Source organism: Musca autumnalis, unplaced genomic scaffold (genome assembly GCF_047663935.1).
Source record: "Musca autumnalis isolate F117 unplaced genomic scaffold, ASM4766393v1 scaffold_1, whole genome shotgun sequence".
Lineage (NCBI taxonomy): Eukaryota > Metazoa > Arthropoda > Insecta > Diptera > Muscidae > Musca > Musca autumnalis.
The window spans coordinates 303,615,100-303,641,570 of NW_027411644.1; the positions used below are offsets into that span (position 1 = coordinate 303,615,100).

The 26,471-nt window shown below is 40.2% G+C and overlaps 2 protein-coding genes across 8 annotated transcripts in view; one reads left to right on the forward strand and one right to left on the reverse strand.

Annotated features, from left to right (window-relative positions):
* LOC141390931 (uncharacterized) overlaps positions 1 to 13,331 on the forward strand; it is a 31,388-nt gene extending 18,057 nt beyond the window's left edge. The window contains exons 4-6 of the mRNA XM_073963860.1: positions 3,934 to 5,026; positions 11,912 to 12,159; positions 12,224 to 13,331. Coding sequence (XP_073819961.1) covers positions 3,934 to 5,026; positions 11,912 to 12,159; positions 12,224 to 13,331 — 2,449 coding nt within the window. The remainder of the gene's footprint in view (positions 1 to 3,933; positions 5,027 to 11,911; positions 12,160 to 12,223) is intronic.
* The window catches only part of LOC141389846 (uncharacterized), a 113,164-nt gene that overhangs the window by 47,987 nt on the left and 38,706 nt on the right, over positions 1 to 26,471 (reverse strand). For all 7 annotated transcript variants that reach the window (XM_073962018.1, XM_073962012.1, XM_073962013.1 and 4 more), the window contains exons 2-8: positions 24,854 to 25,246; positions 24,609 to 24,789; positions 24,284 to 24,550; positions 23,937 to 24,211; positions 23,743 to 23,873; positions 22,758 to 23,676; positions 13,366 to 13,554 (exon numbers count right to left, since the gene is read on the reverse strand). In XM_073962018.1, the coding sequence (XP_073818119.1) occupies positions 13,366 to 13,554; positions 22,758 to 23,676; positions 23,743 to 23,873; positions 23,937 to 24,211; positions 24,284 to 24,550; positions 24,609 to 24,789; positions 24,854 to 25,070 (2,179 nt within the window). In that variant the 5' untranslated portion in view covers positions 25,071 to 25,246. The remainder of the gene's footprint in view (positions 1 to 13,365; positions 13,555 to 22,757; positions 23,677 to 23,742; positions 23,874 to 23,936; positions 24,212 to 24,283; positions 24,551 to 24,608; positions 24,790 to 24,853; positions 25,247 to 26,471) is intronic.

Sequence of the window (26,471 nt, forward strand, 5' to 3'; positions counted from 1 at the left end):
TTTCACTTACAATATAAGCAACCAATGGCTTATCCAAACTACGGAATTTAAGTTGAAAGTACTAAAAATACGCAATTTGGGCAGGTCCAATGTGGGTTTTTTATATTCCAAATATATATGCACCACAAAGCATTATGAGTGGAACGCAGAACATCTTCTTTATGAATTCACAACGAAAAACCATCAATATGATATTTACAGTATCCAATCACAACGACAATCTGTATGAAAATTGGGAAATATAGCCCTAAAACATATATATCAAAAACAAGTGCTGCTAAGAATGTTATATGCTATGGTTACAGATTTCTTTTATTCAGAGACCCATAATGAAATTTAATTTGGAACATTTCTTTCTTTAGCAATATTCCCAAAAAGTAAAGGATTTTTCTTGATTTTGATCCAGTATGGAATTATGTAAAATTAACAGTCCAAAATTAAAACATATAATTTCATCCTAATATATATAAATTTGTAATCTAATTTTTTTAAGGAAATAGTGTACATAGATTTATGGTTTATTTTGAAACTCATAGTGAAATTTTGTGTAGAATTTTTCATCCTTTGACACTTTTAACCTATAACCAAGTTTTATATTACTTCCATGTATCAACTCGAAAAAAGAAGGAAAATTTTTTCATCAAAAAAATTGGGAAATATTTTCATGTTTTTTCAGCAAAATTGATACTGATATTTTCATGCTATAAAATGTAAATAGACATTTCATTTCTTTGGTGACCCATAGTGAAATTTGACGAAGAATAGCTTTGTCTCTGACATCATCTCTCTAAAATTATGTTTTGTGGGACAATTTTAAATAAACTCAGATGAAGTCCGACTTTAACCCTAAAACGTGTTTTTCATTTTTAGAGATTCCTGGCGATTAGACAAGAGTTACAGATTTGGTGTATTCCGAGACCTATAGTAAAATTTTATGGCGAACAATTTTGTAGAATATTTGGATTTGATACAATCACATTTTTAAGGAGTTTTTGAAAGATTTTTGAAAAAAGGACAAAAAAGACCCCTTTGATGAACCGCATGAGGGTTAAAACTTTTAACAAAAATATTGCCCACATACTCTTCTGTAAAATTGCCAAAGACACTATATACCTGAAATGCAAGGATTCAAAGATATCTTAACTCGAATATTTCGAAAAAATTAAAAATGGGCGGAACTTGCCCCGCCTATTTTGGTTACTTTCCGACGTAAACTTTTAAAACGCCGATACACGTGTCTCATATTTTTAGCTCTACTTTCATAATCTACTCGATTTTCCTCGTCATTTTTTTTGGTGTCGCACAGTGTAATTGTTTCCATCAGCAGACCGCACGATTTCATCACCTCTGAACGCCGCACTCTTTCATCAATCATGGGAAGCTAACTGGCCCCGTTTTGGAGAGTTCACTAATCTCCGCTTCAAAGATCTGCCCAACCCTTTTAATGTTCGGGTAGCTAAAGAGAACGTTCCGAGACATCATCACTGCTGCAGCCGCTCCCCATATACCTTCTGGTCGAAGTGAGACCAAACTTCCCAGAAGAGGCGACGGGACTAGCGAATGAACGTAGTGACCCCAGAGTTCGGGAAGTTAACAGTTTGGTCGCTAAGCATAAACGGAACAACTTGTTAAATCATCTAAAGAGTTACAACATTGGAGTCGGATTAATGAATTGTGGGCAACGGTTAAGCCAATCACGTTTGGCGACGTTACGCTGACTGATCCGAAGAGGTGCGCAAGTTATTTTAATCAACAATTTGTCGAGCACCCAGGGAGTGACAGGGCGAAGAGAAGAGTACTACGTCGCATTAGATCTGTTCCTGCCGTGGATGAACCGCCACAACATACAATTGATGGAGTTTCGAATGTCATTGGGAACGCTAAATCATCCCAAGCGTTGGGCCCCTAATGGAACCTCCATGATAATGCTGAAGCAGCTGGATGTGCCAAGAGTCGAGTATCCCACTAAAGTTATCAACCTGTCGCTACCCACCCACATCGTTCCCGAAGTCTGAAAAATGGGCTGGGTGGTCTCGTTACTGTAGCCAAGGCAAGGATGCCAGCAAAGGTGAATCGTACAGGCCGATTTCGCTTTTGTCGCTCATAGCAAATACCCTTGATGCTTTAGTTCTCCCAGCGTCAGATATAGATATCCAGTTGTCGATCATCTACATGGATTCCGTAAGCAGCACAGCACGACAACAGCGATGCACGCCATCTCCACATTTATTAGTCGAGAACTCAACAAGAGCAAGCCGTGTGACAGATCAGTTGGCGGTTGACTTATCAAAAGCCTTTGATATCGTCAAGCACTCAACGCTGTTTGAGGACATTGAACGGACAACCCTCCGGCCACGTTTAAAACGTACGTAGAATTCAAGAAAAAGAAGCCCAAGCCCCGTAGATTGCAACATGGTTGGGTCATATCTCCGGAACTGTTTAACCTCTGCCTTTCCTGTTTTCCGCCCCAAGCGGCATTGAGATCGTAACGTATTCGGATGATTGATTGTACGATCTTGGCGTCAGGTACATTCCCTGATGACATTTATGAAAGGCTTAACTCCTATTCAACTGACCTTACCACCTTTTTCCAAGCGAGGAATATGCAAATATCCGACACAAAATCTATGGCCAATCTGTTCATCACATGAACGGCAGAGGTGAGAACAGAGTTGAATGTCATGGTCAATGGTTGCACAATTCCAACCACAAACTACCACAAAATTCTAGGGGTCACATTCGACATCAGGTTCACGTCGTCCGTGCATACCAGAGCTATCTGCGACAAGCTGAGATGTAGGGTGCAGATAAAGAAGCCTTGTTGACCACATATAACGCGACAGGTCGGTCTGTGATATTCAAACCTGTCAGAATGCAGCCCTGATCACGGCAACAGGATGCCATGCCTCGTGTCTTCAGTGGGGGAGACAAAAATTCTTCCAGCACAGCAACACAATGGCATGCTTTCGTTGCAGTAATTGCTCGGGTGTTACCGTGAGTACCATCTTAATCACCCTATGGTGGATGGGACCACCTCCCAGGGATGTCAGAAGGGATCTTCATGTTCTAACCAGAGAGAAAATCTAGATCAACAAGCCTATATCAAGCAGGTTTAAGTGGCATTCAAACGAATGCAGTTACAGATGCCATAAACAACTATAGTGTGAGTGCGGTCCTCGGAGAAGACCCCCCTCTATCGCAGCGAGTAGTTTTTGCTGAACTACGCTGGTTATGATGCAGCCGTCTGAATTACTATAGCGCAAGGGTCGATGACACCGTGCAAAGCATATGCCCATCATGTGGCACTGGCCCGCACGACACACTTCACCTTTTCAAGTGCCCTGCCAAACCTACTCAACTAACTCCAGTAGATCTGGGGTCTCATCCACATTCCTAGAGCTGGAGATAGGCACAGAGCCAGATTAAGCAGGAAAATAAACTCACAAACATATAATCCAAAACACCGTTACAACAACAAAGGTCTTACTTAGCTGGCCCATTACAGAACATTTGTTCCATAGACTGAACTAAGAAAAGATCTCAAATTCTCTCTGTTTAGTGCTTCGCTTTCTGGAATACCGCGCCTTGTCATCTCTTCCACTTCTTTGCGCCATCTATTCTTGGGCCAACAGCAAAGGTCATATACCTAAAAAAGACCTATTAAAGGTCTTCCAACTATGTAGGACATCGTAAAGATCTATTAAGACCTCGTAAAAGCCTTTCAAGAATAATAGGGTCTCATAAAGTTATTTTTTCTACAGAAGATATCATAACGGTCTTTAATGTATAAACGGCTTCCTAAAGATATTTCTATCTATAAAATAACCCATTAAGAATTTCCGTTTTCCTTTAAAGGACCTCCAAAAGACCTCAAAACAAGTCTTCTATCTATAAAACCCTTCATAACCAATTTTTCCTTCTTATCTTTTTTAGTGAAAGATCTCCCAATGGAACCTACAATGGTGCCATAGGATCAATAATCAAAAACGAATTGGATCTATGTCTAACGGGATTCTTCGTGAAAGACTATATGGTGCCGGAAATGGAATTTTCCGTAACGGTATATGATGACATGTTGTGTATCTATACACCCAAGGCAGAACAAATACCTGAATCAATATTACCCATATTATCGGTGGGTTATGATTTGTGGTTGGTTTTTATTTTTTCAGCCTTTGTTTGCGGATTTATATGGGTGGTACTGCGTTATTTTAATTTACGTTTAAAGTCCCAGCGTAGACAGTGGCAAAGAGAAAATGGAAAATTTCACAAACCCTACAAATGGCAAATGATACGGATATTCATTGACACCTGGGTGGTATGGGTACGGGTAAATATCAATCGTTATCCACCCTTTTCATCGGAAAAGGTCTTCATTGCTTCGTTGTGTTTGGTTAGCGTTATTTTTGGGGCCATTTTTGAATCGAGCTTGGCCACCGTCTACATCCACCCTCTGTATTATAGGGATATTCATACAATGGAGGAATTGGATAAAAGCGGCTTGCATGTCATCTACAAATACACCTCCATGGGTGATGATTTATTTTTTAGTGAAACCTCACCGCTCTTTGCCAATCTCAATAAAAAGTTGAGACATTTAAAAGATTTGGATGCTGATGTCCTGAAAGATGTTGTCGAAAATGGTGGAAAGGCTGGGGTGACACGCTATACCACTCTAATGTTGGAATATCTAAGCTATATAAGAGATAAAAAAGTGTGGGTTGTACCGGAATGTCCAAAATATTACACCATATCGTATGTGTGGCATAAAAATGCTCCATGGGAAGAGACAGTAAATCAGTTGCTGTTGAGAATGCAATCGGCAGGATTATTTGAAAAATTCATCGAAGAAATGCAAACAGATGTTGATATAAAACTTGCCAAACAGCTGAACGGCCAGAAAAAGGAAGGATTTAAAGTCTTAACTGTGGGAGATTTACAGCTGGCGTTTTATGTGGTTTTACTTGGTTCGCTAATGGGTTTAATTTCACTACTAGTCGAAAGAAGAAAAAGGAAACTTGCAATGGTTGAATATGGCAAACATTGATTGACAAGGAGGAAATAATAAAGTAGAACAAAAAAGTGGAAAAAGGAGGTGTTAACAAGTGTATGTTTCAACATGGATTAAAAGGTTAATGTTTATTGTTTGTTCCGTGGAGAGGGCGTCATGTTTAAGCAAATAAGAAATGTGTGTTATATTTAAAAATAAAATAAACAAAAATAAATCGAAGATCTTATCGTTATTTTGAACAGTGGTTTGAATGGCTATAGAATGTGTTTTAATTATCTGACTGTGGGTCTATCTCCAGCAGTTCAAGGAATGTGACTGTTTCGATAGGTTGTAGCTACAAAGATAATTGAGTAGGATTGGCAGGACAGTTGGAGAGGTGGAATGAATCGCATGGGTCTTTGCCGCATGCTGGGCAGATGTCTTGCACGGTGTCACCGCTCCTTGCCCTATAGGAATTAGCTGCTTCATCCAAAGCGTAGTTGTGCCAAAACTATTCTGGTTTGTCGCTGCAGCTCACGCTGGGGGATGTTCTCCGAGGACCGCATTCACACAATAGTTGTTTATGCCATCTGCGGCTGCAACTGTATAAATGCTATTTAAACCTGCTGATGTAGGGTTCCCTCTTGTAAAGTTGGATCTCTCTTTCTAGATATAGAAAATACCTCCTGACTTGACTGGGTTGAGAAGTCATATCCACCATACGGTGATTAGGATGACTCTCACGATAACATATGTGAAGTACTGCAACAGGATCATACCATCATACTAGTAGAATCTTCGTCTCCTCATGTAGATGGTCCACTAAAGACATAAGGAGGAACTAGAGTTGGCAAAAAATCGATGACACGATCGATAGTATCGATTATTTTTTTAAAAATTCAATATCGATAGATAGTTTTGTCTATCGATATTATCGGATTGAAAACCCCTAACCTAAAATCTCTTGAAATGAATAGAAATTATGCGGATTTTCTGTTTTTAAGATGTGGGAAAGTAAGTCCGTAGTCACACGTACAAATTTTTCGGAACAGTAAATTGAATTTTTGTGTATTTTTATTAAATAAAAGCAATTGCTTTTTTCTTCGTTAGATTTCTGGGAAGTACTCGTGCAAAATGCCAACAAAAATGTAGGCATTTCCGTCATTTTTATTTCCAAATTAGTGGTGGTGACAAATAAACGATAATATCGGAATCTCGGATCGGTCTGAAATGTTTACCATAGGTAGCCCTTGGGACCCTGAACACAACGATATATACCTTTCCCAGGGGGAAGTACATACTTCCCGACATATGAGTCTTGACTTTTTTACTTTTATCACCATTATTTCTAAAACTTTTTCTAAGTGTTCCTAAGTAGCCGGCTTCGACCAGGTGTAAAAATAGGTAAATTGCACAAAAGTACTCTCCATAAGCATTAAAACGATACCCATACTTCCCACGTTAGAATTGTAAAATGTCAAGACCCAATCTCGGGAAGTGTAGACTTCCCCCGGAAAATTGTATATAGTTGTATTTAGTGAGCCAAGGGCTATCTACTGTAAAAATTTCAGTCCTATCCGAGAGGTGTCCATAAACAAGCTACTGGTGTTAAAACGAAATTTCGGAAATGTCAAGACCCATAGCTCGGGAAATATGGACTTACCCCAGAAAATTATAGATCCTTGTATTCAGGGTGCCAAGGGCTATCTGCTGTAAAAATTTCAGCCCAATCCGAGAGGTGTGCCTAAACGACATTTATGCCGTCCCGTCAAGACCCAATCTCGGGAAGTGTGGACTTCCCCCAGAAAATTGTATATAGTTGTATTCAGTGAGCCAAGGGCTATCTGCTGTAAAAATTTCAGCCCAATCCGAGAGGTGCCCCTAAACGACCTTTAAGCCGGGACTTGAGAACTTTGTTTCTACATTTCAGCTTGCCGCAGATAGCCGTGATATGAGTGAACGACGTGAACATACCTTCGAATGTGACTCTTAGAATTTTGAGGTAGTTACCTTCAACATTCAACTCTATGCTAATCTTCGCAGTCTATGTGGTGAACAGAATTGCTGTAGCTTTAGTGATATATATTTGAATATTCCTCGCGAAGGAAAATTTTTTAAGATCGGTCAAATAGGCTATAAATCAGATACCCAACATATTGATTTTGCAAAATCATCCGCACGATCTCAATGCCGTCTAGAGGGACGGAATATAGGCGAGGTAGAGATTAAACAGTTCCGGAAATATCACCTTGGTGAAAACTCTTTTTCACTCTACGGGGTTTTGAATTCCTGAATTCCACGTACAACTGGTGTCTATACATATATGTAATTCATTATCCAACGTTTCAAACTGGGCCGAAGGGTAGTTTCCTCAATGTCCTCAAACATTGTGGATTGCTTGACATTATCAAAGGATCTTTATAAGTCGAGCACTACCAACACTGTGTTGTCGCCGCTTGTTCTGGTTAAGTCCTCCACTAATATGCGTGGAAATGACGTGTTGAATGCAGTCCTGCTTACGGAACCCCATGCTAATGATGTTCGCCAACTGGATAACTATTTCAGCCCCCCTATTCAGTAACTTTTTAACAACATTACTCATTGTTTATTTGTTTATTTTGTAGTTGTTACAAAAACAAAAGAAATTTTAACAACTTTTCAATCGATAAAAGTTACAGAATAGGCCTACTGAGACTGAAGAGAAGTAAAGACTCAAGAGTCTTTGCTACCGGCGACAAAGGTGAAATCTGTTTCCTGGCATCAGAATGGGGACCACTAATTTTCCAGACTTGGGATACGATGTGGGTGGCTAACGACAGGTTGGGAACTCCCGGCTCATCCACGTGTTTCAGCATTACCATGAAGATTCCGTCAGGGCTAAAGCTTTGGATACTTTTGCGATCCTAATGGCATTTGCAACACCATCCATTGTAAATTGTCGTGATTCCTCCTCGTCTAAAGTGATCTAATGCGACGTATAAATCTTGTGTATGCCCCGTGAATGGGTGATTGAAAGAAATCGCGCCACTCTTTGGATCAGTGCGCTTAACACCGCCAAACGTGACTGATGTCCTTTCTTTCTTCTTTCCCAGGTTCCAGAGTAATTTAACCATTGCCCACTATTCACTTATTCCGGCTCTAATGTTGCAACTCTTCAGATGGTTTAGCCACTTGAGCCGCTTATGATCACCTTCTGTTAATTTCCTGTGTCAGCTCCCTGACTTTGGAGACACTGGGGTTGATTCAACGAAGCTCATCACGCTCATTTGGTAATCCCGCCGCCTCTGCTGGGGAATTTCAAAATCAAACCCCAGATATAAAGCGAGCTGTTTCACCAATGATGTATCGGTCCTTTCCGCTGCCCGAACATCAGAAGGATTGGGCAGATCTCTGAAACGGTGATTAGAGAACTCTCTGAAACTCGGCAAATTAGCTTTCCCATGATCGAGGAGATGAAATCGGGCTGTCTGATGATGGAGACAAATATGTGGAGATTGTCTGACCCAAGAAAAACAACTGGTTGCCAAGTGACGTAATTTGTCACAGCTCGCCAGATATCACCATTGTGGCACCAGGTCTGATAAATGACGTATCCTGGCAATCCGTCATTTCCCTTAGTTCGGAACACCTCCCTATCATCGTCTCCGTAAACAGACCACCCGACTTCATAACCTCTGAACGTCGCACTTTCCTGAACCATGGGAAAGCTGATTTGCAAGGTTTCAGAGAATTTACCAATCACCGCTTCAGACAATTGCCCACCCCCTCAGATCCTCGGGTAGCTAAGAGAACTTTCCGATACATCATCACTAAAGCAGCCGCTCGCTACATACCTGCTTGTCGAATACCCGAAATGAGACCAAATTTCCCAGTAGAGGCGACGGGACTTGCAAATGAACGTGATGAGCTTCGTCGTACGAACCCCGAAGACCCAAGAGTTAGAGATCTTACTCTTGAAGTCAACAGGCTAGTAGGCGAACATAATCGGAAAAAGTGGTGAGACAATCTGAAGCAATGCAACATTGGTGCAGGAATAAGTAAATTGTGGGCAACGGTTAAATCACTCTGGAGTCCGGAAAAGAAGGATGACAGAACGGCTGTTACTTTCAACGGCGTGACAGTAACTGACCCTAAGAGGTGCGCGTGTTATTTTAACCGGCAGTTCATAAAGCACCCCTAGAGTGATAGGGCGAAGAGAAGTGTGCTGCGCCGTATAAGAAGAGCTCTTCCAGCCGAGGAGGTACCACCACAATTTACGATGAGCGATGTTGCAAATGCCATCCGAAACGCAAAATCATCCAAAGCTTTGGGTCCGCACCGAATATCGATGGTAATGCTTAAGCAGCTGGATGAACCTGGAGTTGAGTATTTAACAAGTGTTCTCAGCCTATCGTTAGCCACCCATGTTGTACCAGATGCCTGGAAAGTTGGCAGGGTGGTCCCGCTACTGAAGCCTGGCAAGGATGCCAGCAGAGGTGAATCGTACAGGCCGATTTCACTCCTGTCGCCAGTAGCAAAAATCCTAGAGGCGCTACTCCTCTCCACGATGAGAAGGTGTTTTCCAGTTGCTCAGCATCAACATGGATTTCGGAAAATGCATAGTACTACAACAGCATTAGACGCCATATCCACACATATCAGTAGAGGACTGAACCAGAAAAGGCCGTGCGACCGAACAGTCATGGTGGCTCTTGACCTATCGAAGGCCTTCGATACCCGTCACGATTTAATGGACAGGCTTCCTCCACCCAGGCACGTCAGGAGAGATCTTCATGATCTAGAGAGAGAGGTCCAGAGGTATAAAAGATAACCTCTAGACCAACGAGCTTATCAGGTAGGCTTGGGTAGCATTCACACTGACATGGTTGCGCAGACAGTACAGAGATACCCCCATCCATCGCAGCAGAAGAACGCCACCTGCCAAGGCAAACACGAGTGGTTTTAGCCCAGTTAAGATCCGGACGTTGCAGCCGCCTCAATTCGTATTGGGCCCGAATTGACGCCACGATACCCAATACCTGCCCAGCATGTGGATTGGGACCACACAACACACTGCATTTGTTTAGCTGCCCAACTAACCCCACTCACCTGTCTCCTTATTCTTTATGAACGCAACCAATCCAGGTTGCAGAATTCCACTATTTCCTCGATCTTACCTCGGATTCCATTGTATTTAAATTGCAAAAAGCATGAATTTTTAGGGATTGGAGCAACAACAACCTGTGTTAAATCGTTCGAGTACGGTTGCTGGTGGGGGATTGCGGAGGAGTCTCGCATTCTGATGACGACGACTCACTGTGGGCTGTGTTCACGCAGCCTCTGCAGCACAATAGTTCCTTTGGTAGTCTCTTACATGGACGAGTCCAGAGATAACTCTGAGACACATCCACTCCTGAATTCTGTTGCATTTAACTGAAGCTTGAGTGTGGTTGATGCGGATGTGAAAAACCGAGCACATTCCGTCGCGACACGGACTAAAAGAATCCATAGCAGGCATTTCGGGATATGATGTTCCCAACACAGAAAAACTATACAAATACGCACATATGAGTGCACCCCTATTCATATTAGCCAAGTCCCAAGGGCATGTCTTAAGACACCTCTTGTAGAGAAGTTTTACATGGCTAAAATATGCAGGAAATGTCACCAAGATTACTAAGGGGTATTTTGCCACCGTTGAAAATTTGATGTTGACTGGTCGAGAAATCGAACCCACGACCTTCAGTGTGCAAGGCGGTTGTGCATACCATTGCACCACGGTGTCACCAGGATACATCAGCAAAAAAGGCGTGCTCAACGATTTTCGTCGCCAAAAGATCCTGAAAATCATGTTTTGGAGGTGTCTCATTCAGAGTGAAAAATGTGCTTTAACAATTGGATTGAGCATCATTCTGGAGAATTCTTTGGAAAACAATAAAACTATTTTTGATGTTAAATATTCGCGTTTTCATTATTGGGCCAGAAACTTTTCTAGTAGCCCTCGTAGAGTAGGCCACTACCTAAGTAAGTAGTGTGCGTCTTCTATATACAACACTACGAATTCAAAAATATTCCCTTTATTTTTTTTGTATATCATCTTACCTTTCGTTTCGATCGTTTCGATGTGTTTTAAATTTTATTTGGCGTTGTGTCCTGATGCTAAGGCCCCAGCAGGTACCTGGTTTATCCTGCCAGTATTCTGTCACGCCGGTCCTACACAATTAGGCCTCTTCATCTATGTCAACGATTTGGCGTGAATATAATTAATGAATCAAAAATAAAAACCCTACTTCCAACCACTGTCCATTAAACAAGGATATTACATATGGGTGTCACTAGACAACTAGTCTATGGACAAACCAGGTAAATAAAACAAAACAAAAACAGACTACATCCATTTAGTGTTTGTACAAAAACAACACAAGTATGATAGAACCCAAAAATATTTATAAAAACCTGCATAGGCATCTGGCAGCCAAATAGTCAATCGAAGCTGGCATGACTGAAAGGATATTAATAAAACTTCTGTGCATATTATTATATACACACTTCGCAAGAACTTTCGATTTAAAAAGGATTCTAGAAATTGTAAACTCGCTGGATTGCCTGAAAATAATCATAGAACCGCCCATGGACGTGGATGCTAAATTCTATGAACAAATCTACAATACATTTCACATACCCTTAGAAAATAGTAACGGAATTATAACGGACACCACATGTCACCATAACATGTTACAAATCAACGATACGGAGTTGGTGTCAGTTACATTTGAAACTAAAGCAACAAGAGCAGGCTTTCTATTTATGTTAATTACCTCTGAAGTCAATGATTGGTCTACAATTTTAGCTGAGAGTAAATATTACTGGTCATGGCAAAGAATTTACAAAGTTATTTTTATTACACCGACACAACAGCGTTTCTTCCATCCTTTTGTAAAGGACAGCAATGGGAATTTTGGTGCCTTAGTTGATGTTGAAGACTACAATATGCAAAAGATATTTCACAATATGAATGGTTATCCACTGCAAGTTTATATATTTGATTCAGTATTCTCAAGCTTATTGGCTGATGGTGATAGGCAAAAGATAACCGGAGTTAAGGGGACTGATGGAAATATTGCCTATTTGTTGGCATCGTATTTAAACTTTTCAATGGAATTGCAATGGCCAGATGATGAGTTTTTTGGGTAATCACAAGGGGTATTCACATTTACATATTGAGAGAAGAAAACTTAAAATGTATTTTTACAGATCCCGCTTGGAAAATGGTTCATTTAATGGTGCCTTGGGACGTTTAATGCGCCAGGAAACAGATATCTGCCTTACAGGTTTCTTTGTCAAAGATTATTTGGCGAATGGCATAACATTCAGCACATCTGTGTATATGGATAAGTTATGTTGCTATGTGATGAAAGCCAAACACATACCCGCTTCAATACTCCCCCTATATGCTGTGGATGAGAGTATATGGTTGGTGTATATTATTGTGGGATGTCTCTCTTCATTTTTCTGGATGTTATTGCGACGAGCAAATCTAAAACTTAATCCCGAAGAAGTGAAAAACAACCATGGAATGAATTTTCATTGGCTTGACATATTCACCGACACATGGCTGTTATGGGTACGAAGGGTTATACTGCGTTTTCCGCCTTCTAATGCGGAGCGCATTTTTGCCATATCTTTGTGTTTGGTGAGTGTCATAATTGGTGCCGTTGTGGACTCAAGTTTGGCCACGGTTTTCATAAAGCCCCTATTTTATAAGGACATCAACACCCTCACGGAGCTGAACAATGCCAATTTGAGAATATTCTACAAACATGCCGCCATTAAAGATGATCTATTTACCGGCCACAGTTCCGAGATTTTTCAAAGTTTAGATAAACGCATGCTGTTGGTGGGAGAACCCGAAGAACGTCTAATCAGCATAATGGCAAAACGTGGAAAATTTGCAGCCGTAACTCGGGCATATTCCTTAGATTTGGTAGATATCTATTATTTTATAACGAATAAAGTTTTCATGATACCCGAATGTCCCAAAGTATATCACATATCATATCCAATGCAAAAGTATTCACCCTTCGAAGAGGAAATCAATGTAACTCTGCTGAAAATTCTAGCTGGCGGCTTGATAAATTATTGGATTGAAATGGAGAAATATGTGGCCCGAAGTCGCATACACCACTTTGAGGATTATGATGGCGGTGTGGAACATAAATGGAAGATATTAAATATTACCGATTTACAGTTGGCATTTTATGTTTTAGGTATTGGTTTAGTTGCCTCGTTCCTTGTATGTTTGGGCGAACAATTGTATTACAAATGTAAATTATCCAAAACGAATATAATAAGACAACAATAAAATGAAGGTTGAAAAACAAATTTGTGTTACTTACCTCGGAAATTTGATGTTATGCCAGTACTGGTGCTTGGAATATTTGCATTATTTGTGTTGTTATTTGTAGCTGTTGGAGATGTGTTTGCAGCAGCGTCAGCAACAGTGGCAGCAATAGCAGTGTTGGAGCGACTAGAACTGCTAAAAGCAAAATTGCCAGAATCTTCAGTCGATGAGCAATTTGCTGAATCTGTAAGGAAGAGAAAGAGAGAGAGAGAGAGATTTGAATTAGTTTTGATACAAAGTTATCCTAAGCTCTGAAAGATCGAATGAGGTATTAATTATTAAATTTGGGATTGACATCATTGATGGCAATGAAAGAATATCTGTCCATCTACTTTACGAAATATTAACGAGAACTTCCGGGCCGATGTATATTGCCGTGTTCTCCGACATTGGATTGATCAGGAACCACACAACAGCGGCTGCCACTTCCCAGCAAAATTTGACGGAAGGGGTTCTTTGCGATGACGTGATTTCATGTCATCTTTTGCATTGGTTCAAAGGAAGTCGTGAAAGATCCGATCTTTTCATTAGGATTTGAACCACTGCAAAGGAAGTCGTGAAAGATCCGATCTTTTCATCAGCATTTGTACCCATTCCATCGATCAAATAGAGATGATGTTTGTGTTTTTATTTACACACCTGTTTATTTTCATTTTGGTATGTTCCAGTACTGCAAAAATCGACTAATTTTCACTATTTTTTCCGATAACATAAAGGAAAAATTGTTATCGTAGTAAAAATAAGTAGATTCTTGCAGTTTCTGGAACAGACCAAAGTTGTTAGAACTGTCGTCGTGATGTTGTCTTACATTTCCTGCATATCAAACAACTAAAACTTCTAAACAATTGGTATTATATGAAGTCCCAACCACCGAGCTAAAAATAGAATCGGACTGCACACATTGCTATTTTAAAAGTTCCCTTGTCTGTTCTAAATCTGACATAGAATAAAATCAATCAAATCTCGCTTCTTGGAATTTGAAAAAAAAGTCCGAAACGAAAAGGAACAAGAATCTGAAAATAAAGAAGAAACTACTTTTGGAAAGAAACAATTAAAAATAAAATAATTAAGCATAAATGGTATTTTCCATAAAAAGTCTCTCCTCCCCGTTCGTTACATTTTGTTCTTAGAGATCCCTAAAGCAAGCCGGGTTGCAGATCCCTACATATTTCCGTCACTAAACAAAAGAGTATAAATTACCAAAATGTTGGTATAAAATAACAAAATTATAAAATAAAAGTAATTTACGAAATAAAAATACTTAAAGGAGTGCATTTGGAGTCCATGTTGAAATCTGAACTGGTGATGGGAAGATAATTGAAAAAACCTTTTGTAAGATGAAAGAATATCAGTTGCGGAGAAAGGAGGAAGTAATCTTTTGCGTTGCAGCGGTGGTGATTACATTGCAATTTTGGATGTAAACTTTTGAAAAACTATACTGATAAATTAATTGTAGCTATTTCATGAATTCGTTTGAATTAATAAAGAGTTTTGTTTTTCATGAAAACCATATTTCAATACAGCATTTCCATTTTCCAAACAATACATGAAAATTTCATGCCAAGGGGTTGGTGATGACATGCCAAAGCATTGGTTAAAATGACATGTCAAAGCATGGGTGAAAATGACGTGTCAAAGCATTGGTGAAAATGACATGTCAAATCATTGGTGGAAATTACATGCCAAAGCATTGGTGGAAATGACATGTCAACGCATTGGTTAAAATGACATGCTTAGGATCCAGAAAAGAACGTCATCTTTTGGGGTCCACGCTCATATAAAATTCATCGATGAAGATGCTAAAAAGATGACATGCTAGATCACTTGCACCCATGATTGAATGTCATCTTTGGCATCGAACATTTTGCTGGGTTAATTATACATACCCAGCAAAATTTGACGGAAGGGGTTCTTTGCGATGACGTGATTTCATGTCATCTTTTGCATTGGTTCAAAGGAAGTCGTGGAAGATCCGATCTTTTCATTCGGATTTGAACCAATGCAAAGGAAGTCGTGAAAGATCCGATCTTTTCATCAGCATTTGTACCCATTCCATCGATCCAATAGAGATGTGTTTTTATTTACACACCTGTTTATTTTAATTTTGGTATGTTCCAGTACTGCAAAAATCTACCAATTTTTACTATTTTTTCCGATAACATAAAGGAAAAATTGTTATCGTAGTAAAAATAAGTAGATTCTTGCAGTTTCTGGAACAGACCAAGATTGTTAGAACTGTCGTCGTGATGTTGTCTTACATTTCCTGCATATCAAACAACTAAAACTTCTAAACAATTGGTATTATATGAAGTCCCAACCATCAAGCTAAACATAGAATCGGACTGCACACATTGCTATTTTAAAAGTTCCCTTGTCTTTTCTAAATCTGACATAGAATGAAATCAATCAGATCTCTTTTCTTGGAATTTGAAAAAAAGTCCGAAACGAAAAGGAACAAGAATCTGAAAATAAAGAAGAAACTACTTTTGGAAAGAAACAATTGAAAATAAATTAATTAAGCATAAATGGTATTTTCCATAAAAAGTCTCTTCTCCCCGTTCGTTACATTTTGTTCTTAGAGATCCCTAAAGCAAGCCGGGTTGTAGATCCCTACATATTTCCGTCACAAAGATGTCAATATTATAAGATAGGAAAAGTCAATTGTGAAAAATTAACTGTAGAGGGAGTTAACCTCTGTTGCTACGACTTCATAGCAACATTCTGTTAAACGAAAACTGTTATTCATTGGAATATTGACAAGAAAAACATTAAAACTCAAGTTTGACGGCATTCACCTTTGATTTTTTTATTAAATAAACAATAAAAAAGTAAAGAAATAAATTTTAGCCACAAAACACAACGTTAATGTTTTCTGCCGCGAGAAATGGGAATCAAAAACGATTGGCATTGCTGTTATCAATTCCAGTGAGTTGTGTAGCCATCTGTAACCAAAATGTGGAACTATTATCACATGTTTTTGGAATATGCATTTGTTCGAGTCTTTATATCTATACGTCTTTGTCCGTCACTAAACAAAAGAGTATAAATTACCAAAATGTTGTTATAAAATAACAAAATTATAAAATAAAAGTAATTTACGAAATAAAAATACTTAAAGGAGTGCATTTGGAGTCCATGTCGAAATCTGAACTGGTGATGGGAAGATAATTGAAAAAACCTTTTGTAAGATGAAAGAATATCAGTTGCGGAGAACGGAGGAAGTAATCTTTTGCGTTGCAGCGGTGGTGATTACATTGCAATTTTGGATGTAAACTTTTGAAAAACTAAACTGATAAATTAATTGTAGCTATTTCATGAATTCGTTTGAATTAATAAAGAGTTTTGTTTTTCATGAAAACCATATTTCAATACAGCATTTCCATTTTCCAAACAAGACATGAAAATTTCATGCCAAGGGGTTGGTGAAAATGACATGCCAAAGCATTGGTTAAAATGACATGTCAAAGCATGGGTGAAAATGACGTGTCAAAGCATTGGTGAAAATGACATGTCAAATCATTGGTGGAAATGTCATGCCAAAGCATTGGTGGAAATGACATGTCAACGCATTGGTTAAAATGACATGCTTAGGATCCAGAAAAGAACGTCATCTTTTGGGGTCCACGCTCATATAAAATTCATCGATGAAGATGCTAAAAAGATGACATGCTAGATCACTTGCACCCATGATTGAATGTCATATTTGGCATCGAACATTTTGCTGGGATATGTTTGTATTGTTTTTCTGTGTTGGGAGCAGCATATCCCAGAATGCCTGCTCCGGATTCTCTTGGTCCGTGACGGGACCGAGGAAAACCCAGGACCAATATATTTGTGTTAGGTTTATCACATCCACATCTTCATCCAAATCCATGCTTCGATGGGATCCCAGCAAAATTTGACGGAAGGGGTTCTTTGCGATGACGTGATTTCATGTCATCTTTTGCATTGGTTGAAAGGAAGTCGTGGAAGATCCGATCTTCCATCGATCCAATAGAGATGATGTTTGTGTTTTTATTTACACACCTGTTTATTTTCATTTTGGTATGTTCCAGTACTGCAAAAATCTACTAATTTTTACTATTTTTTCCGATAACATAAAGGAAAAATTGTTACGTTGTAAAAATAAGTAGATTCTTGCAGTTTCTGGAACAGACCAAAGTTGTTAGAACTGTCGTCGTGATGTTGTCTTACATTTCCTGCATATCAAACAACTAAAATTTCTAAACAATTGGTATTATATGAAGTCCCAATCAACGAGCTAAAAATAGAATCGGACTGCACACATTGCTATTTTAAAAGTTCCCTTGTCTGTTCTAAATCTGACATAGAATGAAATCAATCAAATCTCGCTTCTTGGAATTTAAAAAAAAGTCCGAAACGAAAAGGAACAAGAATCTGAAAATAAAGAAGAAACTACTCTTGGAAAGAAACAATTAAAAATAAATTAATTAAGCATAAATGGTATTTTCCATAAAAAGTCTCTCCTCCCCGTTCGTTACATTTTGTTCTTAGAGATCCCTAAAGCAAGCCGGGTTGTAGATCCCTACATATTTCCGTCACTAAACAAAAGAGTATAAATTACCAAAATGTTGTTATAAAATAACAAAATTATAAAATAAAAGTAATTTACGAAATAAAAATACTTAAAGGAGTGCATTTGGATTCCATGTCGAAATCTGAACTGGTGATGGGAAGATAATTGAAAAAAAAATTTTGTAAGATGAAAGATAATCAGTTGCGGAGAACGGAGGAAGTAATCTTTTGCGTTGCAGCGGTGGTGATTACATTGCAATTTTGGATGTAAACTTTTGAAAAACTAAACTGATAAATTAATTGTAGCTATTTCATGAATTCGTTTGAATTAATAAAGAGTTTTGTTTTTCATGAAAACCATATTTCAATACAGCATTTCCATTTTCCAAACAAGACATGAAAATTTCATGCCAAGGGGTTGGTGAAAATGACATGCCAAAGCATTGGTTAAAATGACATGTCAAAGCATGGGTGAAAATGACATGTCAAATCATTGGTGGAAATGACATGCCAAAGCATTGGTGGAAATGACATGTCAACGCATTGGTTAAAATGACATGCTTAGGATCCAGAAAAGAACTTCATCTTTTGGGGTCCACTCTCATATAAAATTCATCGATGAAGATGCTAAAAAGATGACATGCTAGATCACTTGCACCCATGATTGAATGTCATCTTTGGCATCGAACATTTTGCTGGGATGCAATAGTCAGCCTACAACAGCCTATAAATAGCTGTACTACAGGTTATAGGCAAAACATTAGCCCGCTCTTGGAAGGTCATAACCGTCTGGATTTGGCGGACATGAGTTGCGTCAGTTGATCCTCGGAAACGACCAGAGGGGTATAGCGCTGGCTGAGCAAATTGATAGCTCTACGTTTTGTACGGTCAATGAGGACACCCCTACCAGAATTAGCGGAGAGTTTCACAGTTCGCCAGACATAACCTGTCCTTTCTCTTGGGTCAGATCATCTCCCTATAATCGTTAGAGTTGGGCAATCTCGTTCAATTGAACGATCCGGATCATTGTTCTCGTTCAAAGACGAATGAGTAACATCATAAAAACCAACGTGTGAAATTAAGTATACGCAGTTTGTCAAAGAAATTACCGGTGTCCATTGAACGAGTTAGTGATCCGGATCGTTCAATTGAACGAGATTGCCCAACTCTAATAATCGTCTCTATCAGCAGGCCGCCCCAATTCATCTCCTCTGCTCGCCGTACTTTCATCATTCAGGGAAAGCAAATCGCCTTACGTTCAGAGAGTTCACAAATTACCACTTCAGAGACCATCTCCCTATAATTGCCTCCATCAGCAGATCGCTCGACTTCATCAACTCTGAACGCGGCACTTTCATCAACCAATGGAAAGTCCAGTTTCAGAGAGTTCAACAAACACCGCTTCAGAGAACTTCATAGGATCGCACCAGAAGTGGAGGTTTGGATTAGCTTTCCTATTGCACCAGTCTGTTCAATACAGACCTATATCGCTTGAGCCTGGCTTAAATTACCGTACATGGAATGTATGGGGGTAGCAGTCAGGCGTAGAACTGTTGGAAAGTCATAACCGTCTGGTCTTGTGGGACTTTTATGTTCATCATGGGAAAGCCGATTGGCCTAGTTTCAGAGAGTTCATCAATCATCGCTTCAGAGAATTGCACAATCTTTTTGATGTACGGGTAGCGGAAAGCACGTTCCGAGACATTATCACTACTGCAGCCGCTCGCCATTTATCTGATGGTCGAATACCCGAAGTGAGACCACCACAGTGACCTCCGAGTCAGGGAGCTGATACTGCATGGTAACAGTTTGGTCTGTGATCATATGCGGAACAAGAGGTTTAATCATCTGAAGAGTTGCAATGTTGGAGCGGGAATAAGTGATTTGTAGGCAACAGTTAAATCACTGAAGAACCATGGAAAGATTGAAGATTGGACCTTAGTCACGTTTGGCGACGTTAGGCTGACTGATCCAAAGAGGTTCGCAAGTAATTTTAATTTGTCGATAATCCAAGTAGTGACCGGGTGAAGAGAAGAGTTCTACGTCGCATAAGATTTCTTCCTGTCGAGGAAAGCAACCACAATTCACAATAGATGACGTTGCGAATGCCATCAGGAACACTAAAACATCCAAAGCGTTAGGTCCTAATGAAATTTCCACGGAATTGCTGAAAGAGCTGGATTAGCCGCGAGTCAAGTATCTCACCAATGTTCTCAACCTGTCGCTAGCCAAAGTTCGAAAAAATGGGCAGGGTGGTCCCGCTACTGAAGCCAGAAAAGGTGAATCGCCAGGAAAGGTGAATCGTACAGACCAATTTCGCTTTTGTCACTTATAGCCACGACTCTTGAGGCTTTACTCCTCCCCATCGTCAGAAATAGCTATCAAGTTGCCGATTATCAGGATGGGTTTCATAAGCAGCACAGCACGAAAACTCCGTTGCACGCCATCTTCACACTTATTAGTCGAGGACTCAACCCGATCAAGCCGAGTAATAGAATAGTGATGGTGGCGCTTGACCGATCAAACCCCTTCGATACTTTCAAGCACTCCATGCTGTTTGAGCACATCGAGCAGACTATCCTCCAGCCAAATTTCAAACTATAATAAATTATATGTGTGACCAGGTGGACGTAGGTGGAATTCAGGAACAAAAAGTCGAAGCCCCGTAGAGTGAAACAGAGAGTTCATCAAGGTGATATATACCTTTTCTCCGTTATCGTTACGTTACGTACGCGGACGATTGTACAAACTTGACGTCGGGATCCTTCCCTAATGTCATTTGTGAAAGGCTGCACTCCCATTTCACTGATCGTACCACCTTTTCCATGCGAGGAATATGCAAATATCCGCCACTAAATCTACGGCCTCTCTGCTCACCACATGGACCGCAGAGTTGTCATGGTCGTTGGCAGAATTCCGACCACAAACAACCCCGAAATTCCAGGGGTCATGTTCATGTCGTCCATGCATGCCCCTGTATCTGCAATAAGCTAGATGTAGGAATAAGGTCCTCAAGTCCGTAGCCGACAGGACTTGGGGTGCAGATAAAGAACCTTTGTTGACCACATATAACGCCATAGATGGGTTGTGGTAAAGTATGTGGCGCCAGTGTGATCCTCGAATAAAGGTACAATACGATGGAAAAAATATTGAAACCTGTCAAAACGCCGCCCGGAGAACTGCGATAGTGTGTCTCCCCATGTTTTCAGTGGACAATCTACATGAGGAGACAAAGATTCTATGGCACTGCTCTCGTTACAGTACTTGCTCGGGTGTTAGTGTAAGAGCCATTCCAATCACCATATGATGGATAATACCCCCCCCTCCCCACCCCCCGATTTCGCTTTTGTCGCCCGTAGCAAAGACCCTTGAGGCCTTAGTCCTCCCCAGTATCAGAAATAGCTATCAAGCTGCCGATCATCAGCATGGATTCCGTAAGCAGCACAGCACGACAACTGCTCTGCACGCCATTACCACACATATTTGCCAAGGACTCAACAAGAGACGGCCGTGCGATAGAACAGTGATGGTGGCGCTTGATTTATCAAAATGCCTTTGATACAGTCAGGCACTCCACGCTGTTTGAGGACATTGAGCAGACAACCCTCCGGCCAAACTTAAAACGTTGGATAGTCAATTATGTATATGTGTGGATGCCAGTCGTTCGTGGAATTCAGGAACAAGAAGTGAAAAACCCGTAGAGTGAAACAGGGAGTAGTTCCCCAAGGTGGGGTGATATCTCCGGAACTGTTTAACCTCTACCTCTCCTGTATTCCGCCCGCTCCAGACCACAAACGGCCCCAAAATGTTAGGGGTCACATTCGACACTACTTTCACGTCGAGTCCGCACCCCACAGCTATCTGCGACAAACTGAAAAGTAGGAACAAGGTCCTCAAGTCCCTAGCCGGCAGCACTTGGGGTGCAGATAAAGAAACCGTGTTGAGCACATATAACGCGATAGGTCGGTCTGTGGTAAGCTATGCGGCGCCAGTCTGGTCCCCGAATGCTGCCCTGAGAACAGCAACGGGGTGCCTCCTCAAATCTTCAGTGGACCATCTACATGAGGAGGCAAAGATTCTTCCAGTAAAGCAACACAATGAGATGCTTTCGTTGCAGTACCTGCTTGGATGTTACCGTGTGATACATCCCAATCACCATCTTGTTGGCAGGCCTGGTACATAAAGGCAGATCAGGAAAGATATTCATGCTCTAGTGGGAGAGGTCCAACGATACAGGAGAGAACCCCTAGATCAACAAGCGTATCAAGCCTTAAGCAATAAAGTCCTCGAAATACATCCCCCATCTTTTGCAGCTGAGGGACGTCAGCTGCCACGACAAACTAGAGTAGTTTTGGCTCAACTACGCTCGGGATATTGCAGTCGCCTAAATTCTTATTGGGCGGAAATCGACTGCGCCATGCAAGACATCTGCCCAGTATGTGGCATGGGCCCGCACGACAAAAAACACCTTTTCGACTGCCCAGCCAAACCTACTCATCTAACTCCAGTGGATCTGTGGTTGCATCCCATCGAAGCAGCCACTTTCCTGGAACTGGAGCCAGAGCCAGATTGAACAAAAGAACGAACATACAAACAGAATAACAAACACTGTTACAACAACAACAACCATCTGAATGCCGTCCTCGGAATACATCTTCGCACGACATGACAGCACATCCCTCCGCTCCTTTTTAACTACACCTACTCAACTAAAGCCAGATTAAGCTGTTATAGCAACAACATTTTGATGAGTTTAATATCCAGAATTCTTTTAGAATGTGGAAACTATGTATAGTTTTATTGTGGTAGTCTACTGATTTTTAAAGAAAACTATAAAAAGAAACCACTTACCATGTTTCCTTATTGGTGATTTTTCCATTTGAATTTTACGATATCTCGAACTGGAGGCACCTGCTAATGCAGCAGCTGCCGCTCTAGACGTGGTTGGTTCTTCATTATTACTACAATTGGCATTATTTGTTGCCGAATTGGTGTTATCCGTTACACGTTTGGCAGGAAGACGATTATTATTTTGTTTCTTACGCCCATTTACCACCACAACCAATTTTCGTGGACGTCGACCATCCATGGTGGCACCTTTAATTGCCAAACGTCGCAAGGTATTACGTTTCTTTGAGATTAAATAGGCTATTCGATTTGCAGGTTTTTGTATTTGATTGATTTTTACTTTAGTTTTGCGGGGTTTTTTATTCTGTTTGCTGCGTGGCGATGAGCGTTGTTGATTTCTTAAGACGCTACGTTGTTTCAAGGATTGCCTACGTCTTGCTGCCCGCCTTAAACGTCTTATTTTTCGTACAGTTGCTGCATTATTTTCATTATCACTATCACTGTCTGCCGACGAAGAACTGCTGGATGAACTACTACTACTGCTGCTGCTGTTACTGCTTTGTGATGTTGTACTTGCCGATGATGAAGTGTTGTTAGAACTACTACTGCTCGATGTACTTTCACAACTGGAACGTGTAATGGATGTAATACTTCTTTCTTCTTCTGCCGCAGAATCTGAGGAACTACTGTCCGTATCCCAACCTTCGATTTCTTGTTGTATCAGAGAGTCGAAAAATGCCATCATACGTGGATCTTCATTGGTATTTTCACTGCTATAGTCGTGAGACAAATGATGCCAGTTTTCAGGTAGGGCCATGGTAAATAGATTATAGGGTGAATACAATTCACGGGGATTATCGGAGCAGGTTGCCTCCGTAGTTAAGGTGCCGCTCCAGTTGTGCTGGGCAAAGGGACTCCATATCTAAAAAATAGTTTAAATTTGTAAATGAGTCAAAATATATAAATTTAATTTATTTATTTCCATTACCTTAACAATTTTCTCCACACCCGATGAGGCCAGTAGACATTTCTGGCGATTATAGCGCACCTGATTGACAATTGAACGATGACCATATAAAACCATTTGTGTGGGTTCAACCCATTGTTCAATACCCTCCACTAGAATAGAGTTAAAAAAATATATTTCCGTTTCTAAATAGCAAAGTACATATCCCAACTTACAATCAATATCCGATAAACGCCATACATATAAATTAAAATCGTCTGATCCCGATATTACCAATTCATCATCTTCGCCAGCGAAGCTACAACTTTTCATGGTGCAAGAATTGTAATAAGTGCTATTGTAGAAAGTACAAATTCTGTCCGGAGAATTGACACTATATAAAATGGGTGTCAAACGTCTACGTAAACCCAAGATGAGATTGCCAGTGCGATTGAAGCGTACACTCATACAGCTGCAAACATTATCCAGATTTCCATATTGTATAACTGGTCTACAAGGAAGAAACGAACAAATTTTTAGAATTAACAAAAGCCAAGCCAAGTAACCCTAACTCCAAACCTACTTTTTCGGTTTACGTATATCATATAAAGCTGCTCCCTTCTTCGAATTTGCAGTGACCAAAAGATGACTCATACTGGGATGAAATTCGACAGCATGAAAAGACGAAGACAATGAGGCCACAACAAGTGGATCGGCGGGATCGGTACGTTGATCAAATAGCAAAACCACACCATTTTCAGATGCTGTGGCAAAAATGCTGTCATTTTGAGGATCAATGGAAAGGCCATAAACGGGTTCATCGTGTTTGAAAACATTGTCCAATTTGCCGCTATAATAGACAACACATAGTAACATTTCTATTAAACCTGCAACGTTACCATACTTACGTTTCAAAATCATGAGAAATAGCTAAGGCATCATTTCCACCGGAAATCAATTTACGATTTTTACTATCAAAACCCAAACAAAAGATGTTACTTGATTGTTCCGTGGCCAAGGCTCTGGGACCGGCAGTTCCAGCCAATGATTTTTCAATATCCCAAACTAAAACTCGTTTATCATCACCACCTGAAATGACAGAAACAATTTTAACTACAAGTTTCTGTAAAATCAATTAAAGTTCACAACTCACCTGATGCCAAATATTGACCACCATGTGAAAATTCAATGGCATTGACACAACCAAAATGACCCTTCAAATCGGTTTTGTAGAGATTTCGTGCAATTCTCAAACGTTCACGATATAAACGCGATCGGAAGGATTGTGAACTACCACGAAATTGCAGATTAGTTTCCCGCTGCAGCAGCTGGTGCCCCAGGTTACTTGTTGCATCAATTGTTTCAAACATTTTGCTTTATCAGTTTTCTTTATCTCTATTATTTGCTTTTAAATGCACTTAAAGAGTTCTTTTTTCTTTTACTTGTCACGTCTTAAAATTGTTCCATTTCATTTTACGCTCACATTCACATAAAAGAGGTTTAGCGTTTTTCCTTTATGGTATTTATAAACATTTTATTTGAATTTCTAGAGTTCCGAAAGGAAGAAAAAAAAAACAATATGTTTATTATATAGAAATCCAGTTAAGTAACCATCGTAAGAGGCAAAGTTAAGATTAACATACAGGATGTATATATCGAACATGGCATAAGCGATCTTTATACTCTGTACTACAGGACTACAGTAAGATTCTACTCGATGATCGCCAAATATTCAACAGATGGCATTAAGAACTAAACTGTGACGCTAGAAGAAATCATGAGCAATCCCACGGCGGCGGGTTCTTCGATATAGGATTGACCCGGAACCATACAACACCCTTTGCGAATATCGGCTTCCACCTCAGTGTACGCATGTGTGTTTTTGTATCGTTTTTCTGTGTTGGGAAGAGTATATCGGGGAATGCCTGTCCCGGTTTCGTTGGTCCGTACCGAGACGGTGAAAAACCAGGAACAAATTTGTGTTTGCTCAGATTGTCACATCAGCAACCACCACACTCAAACTTCAGTGATATCCAATAGATGCGAGTGACTACATCTGCATTCTGCGTGAACACAGCCCCCAGTGAATCGTCGTCAGACCACGAAAGTCCTATCGCACACGCAGCATTTAACATAAACCGTTGTTGTTCCAATCTCGGAAAATGCATCCCTTTTGCAATTTAATTCCATTGGATTTCGGGTAAGATAGAGGAAATTGTGGACTTCGTGAGTCGGAAGACTCTCGGCGGTGCAAGAAACAAAGCCCGACAAAAACTGCAGCTTACAGCGTTGTGATAATTACTAGAGTTGTGTCGTTCATGAACGCACCGGTTCAAAGGAACGATTCCGTGAAAAGAACGAACGGATCCGTATCCAGCTCATTCTTTTATATCGTTCATTTAGATCCCCGATGACCGAGTCATTGCTGCTTACAAAACAAAACCACCACCATTAGCTTTGCATACACACAAGCAAGCAAAAAAAAAACAAATGCATTGGTTTTGCAGTCAAGCAGCACAAATGTCCACACAAAACAAACAATGATTCAGAGAGCTACTCTCGCTCAGTAACAGCACATCTCGGTCATATCTTTCTTTTGCATCATTCGTTCATCTGGTTCTTTCATATCAAATCCAGAAACAAAACCACCCCCATTAGCACACAATGTGTCATTCGTGAACGAACATTTTCAAAAGAACGATTCGGTGAAAAGAACGACGGAGTCATATGCAGCAGAGAACGAACGACTTCAAAAGAAAATAACACAGTCA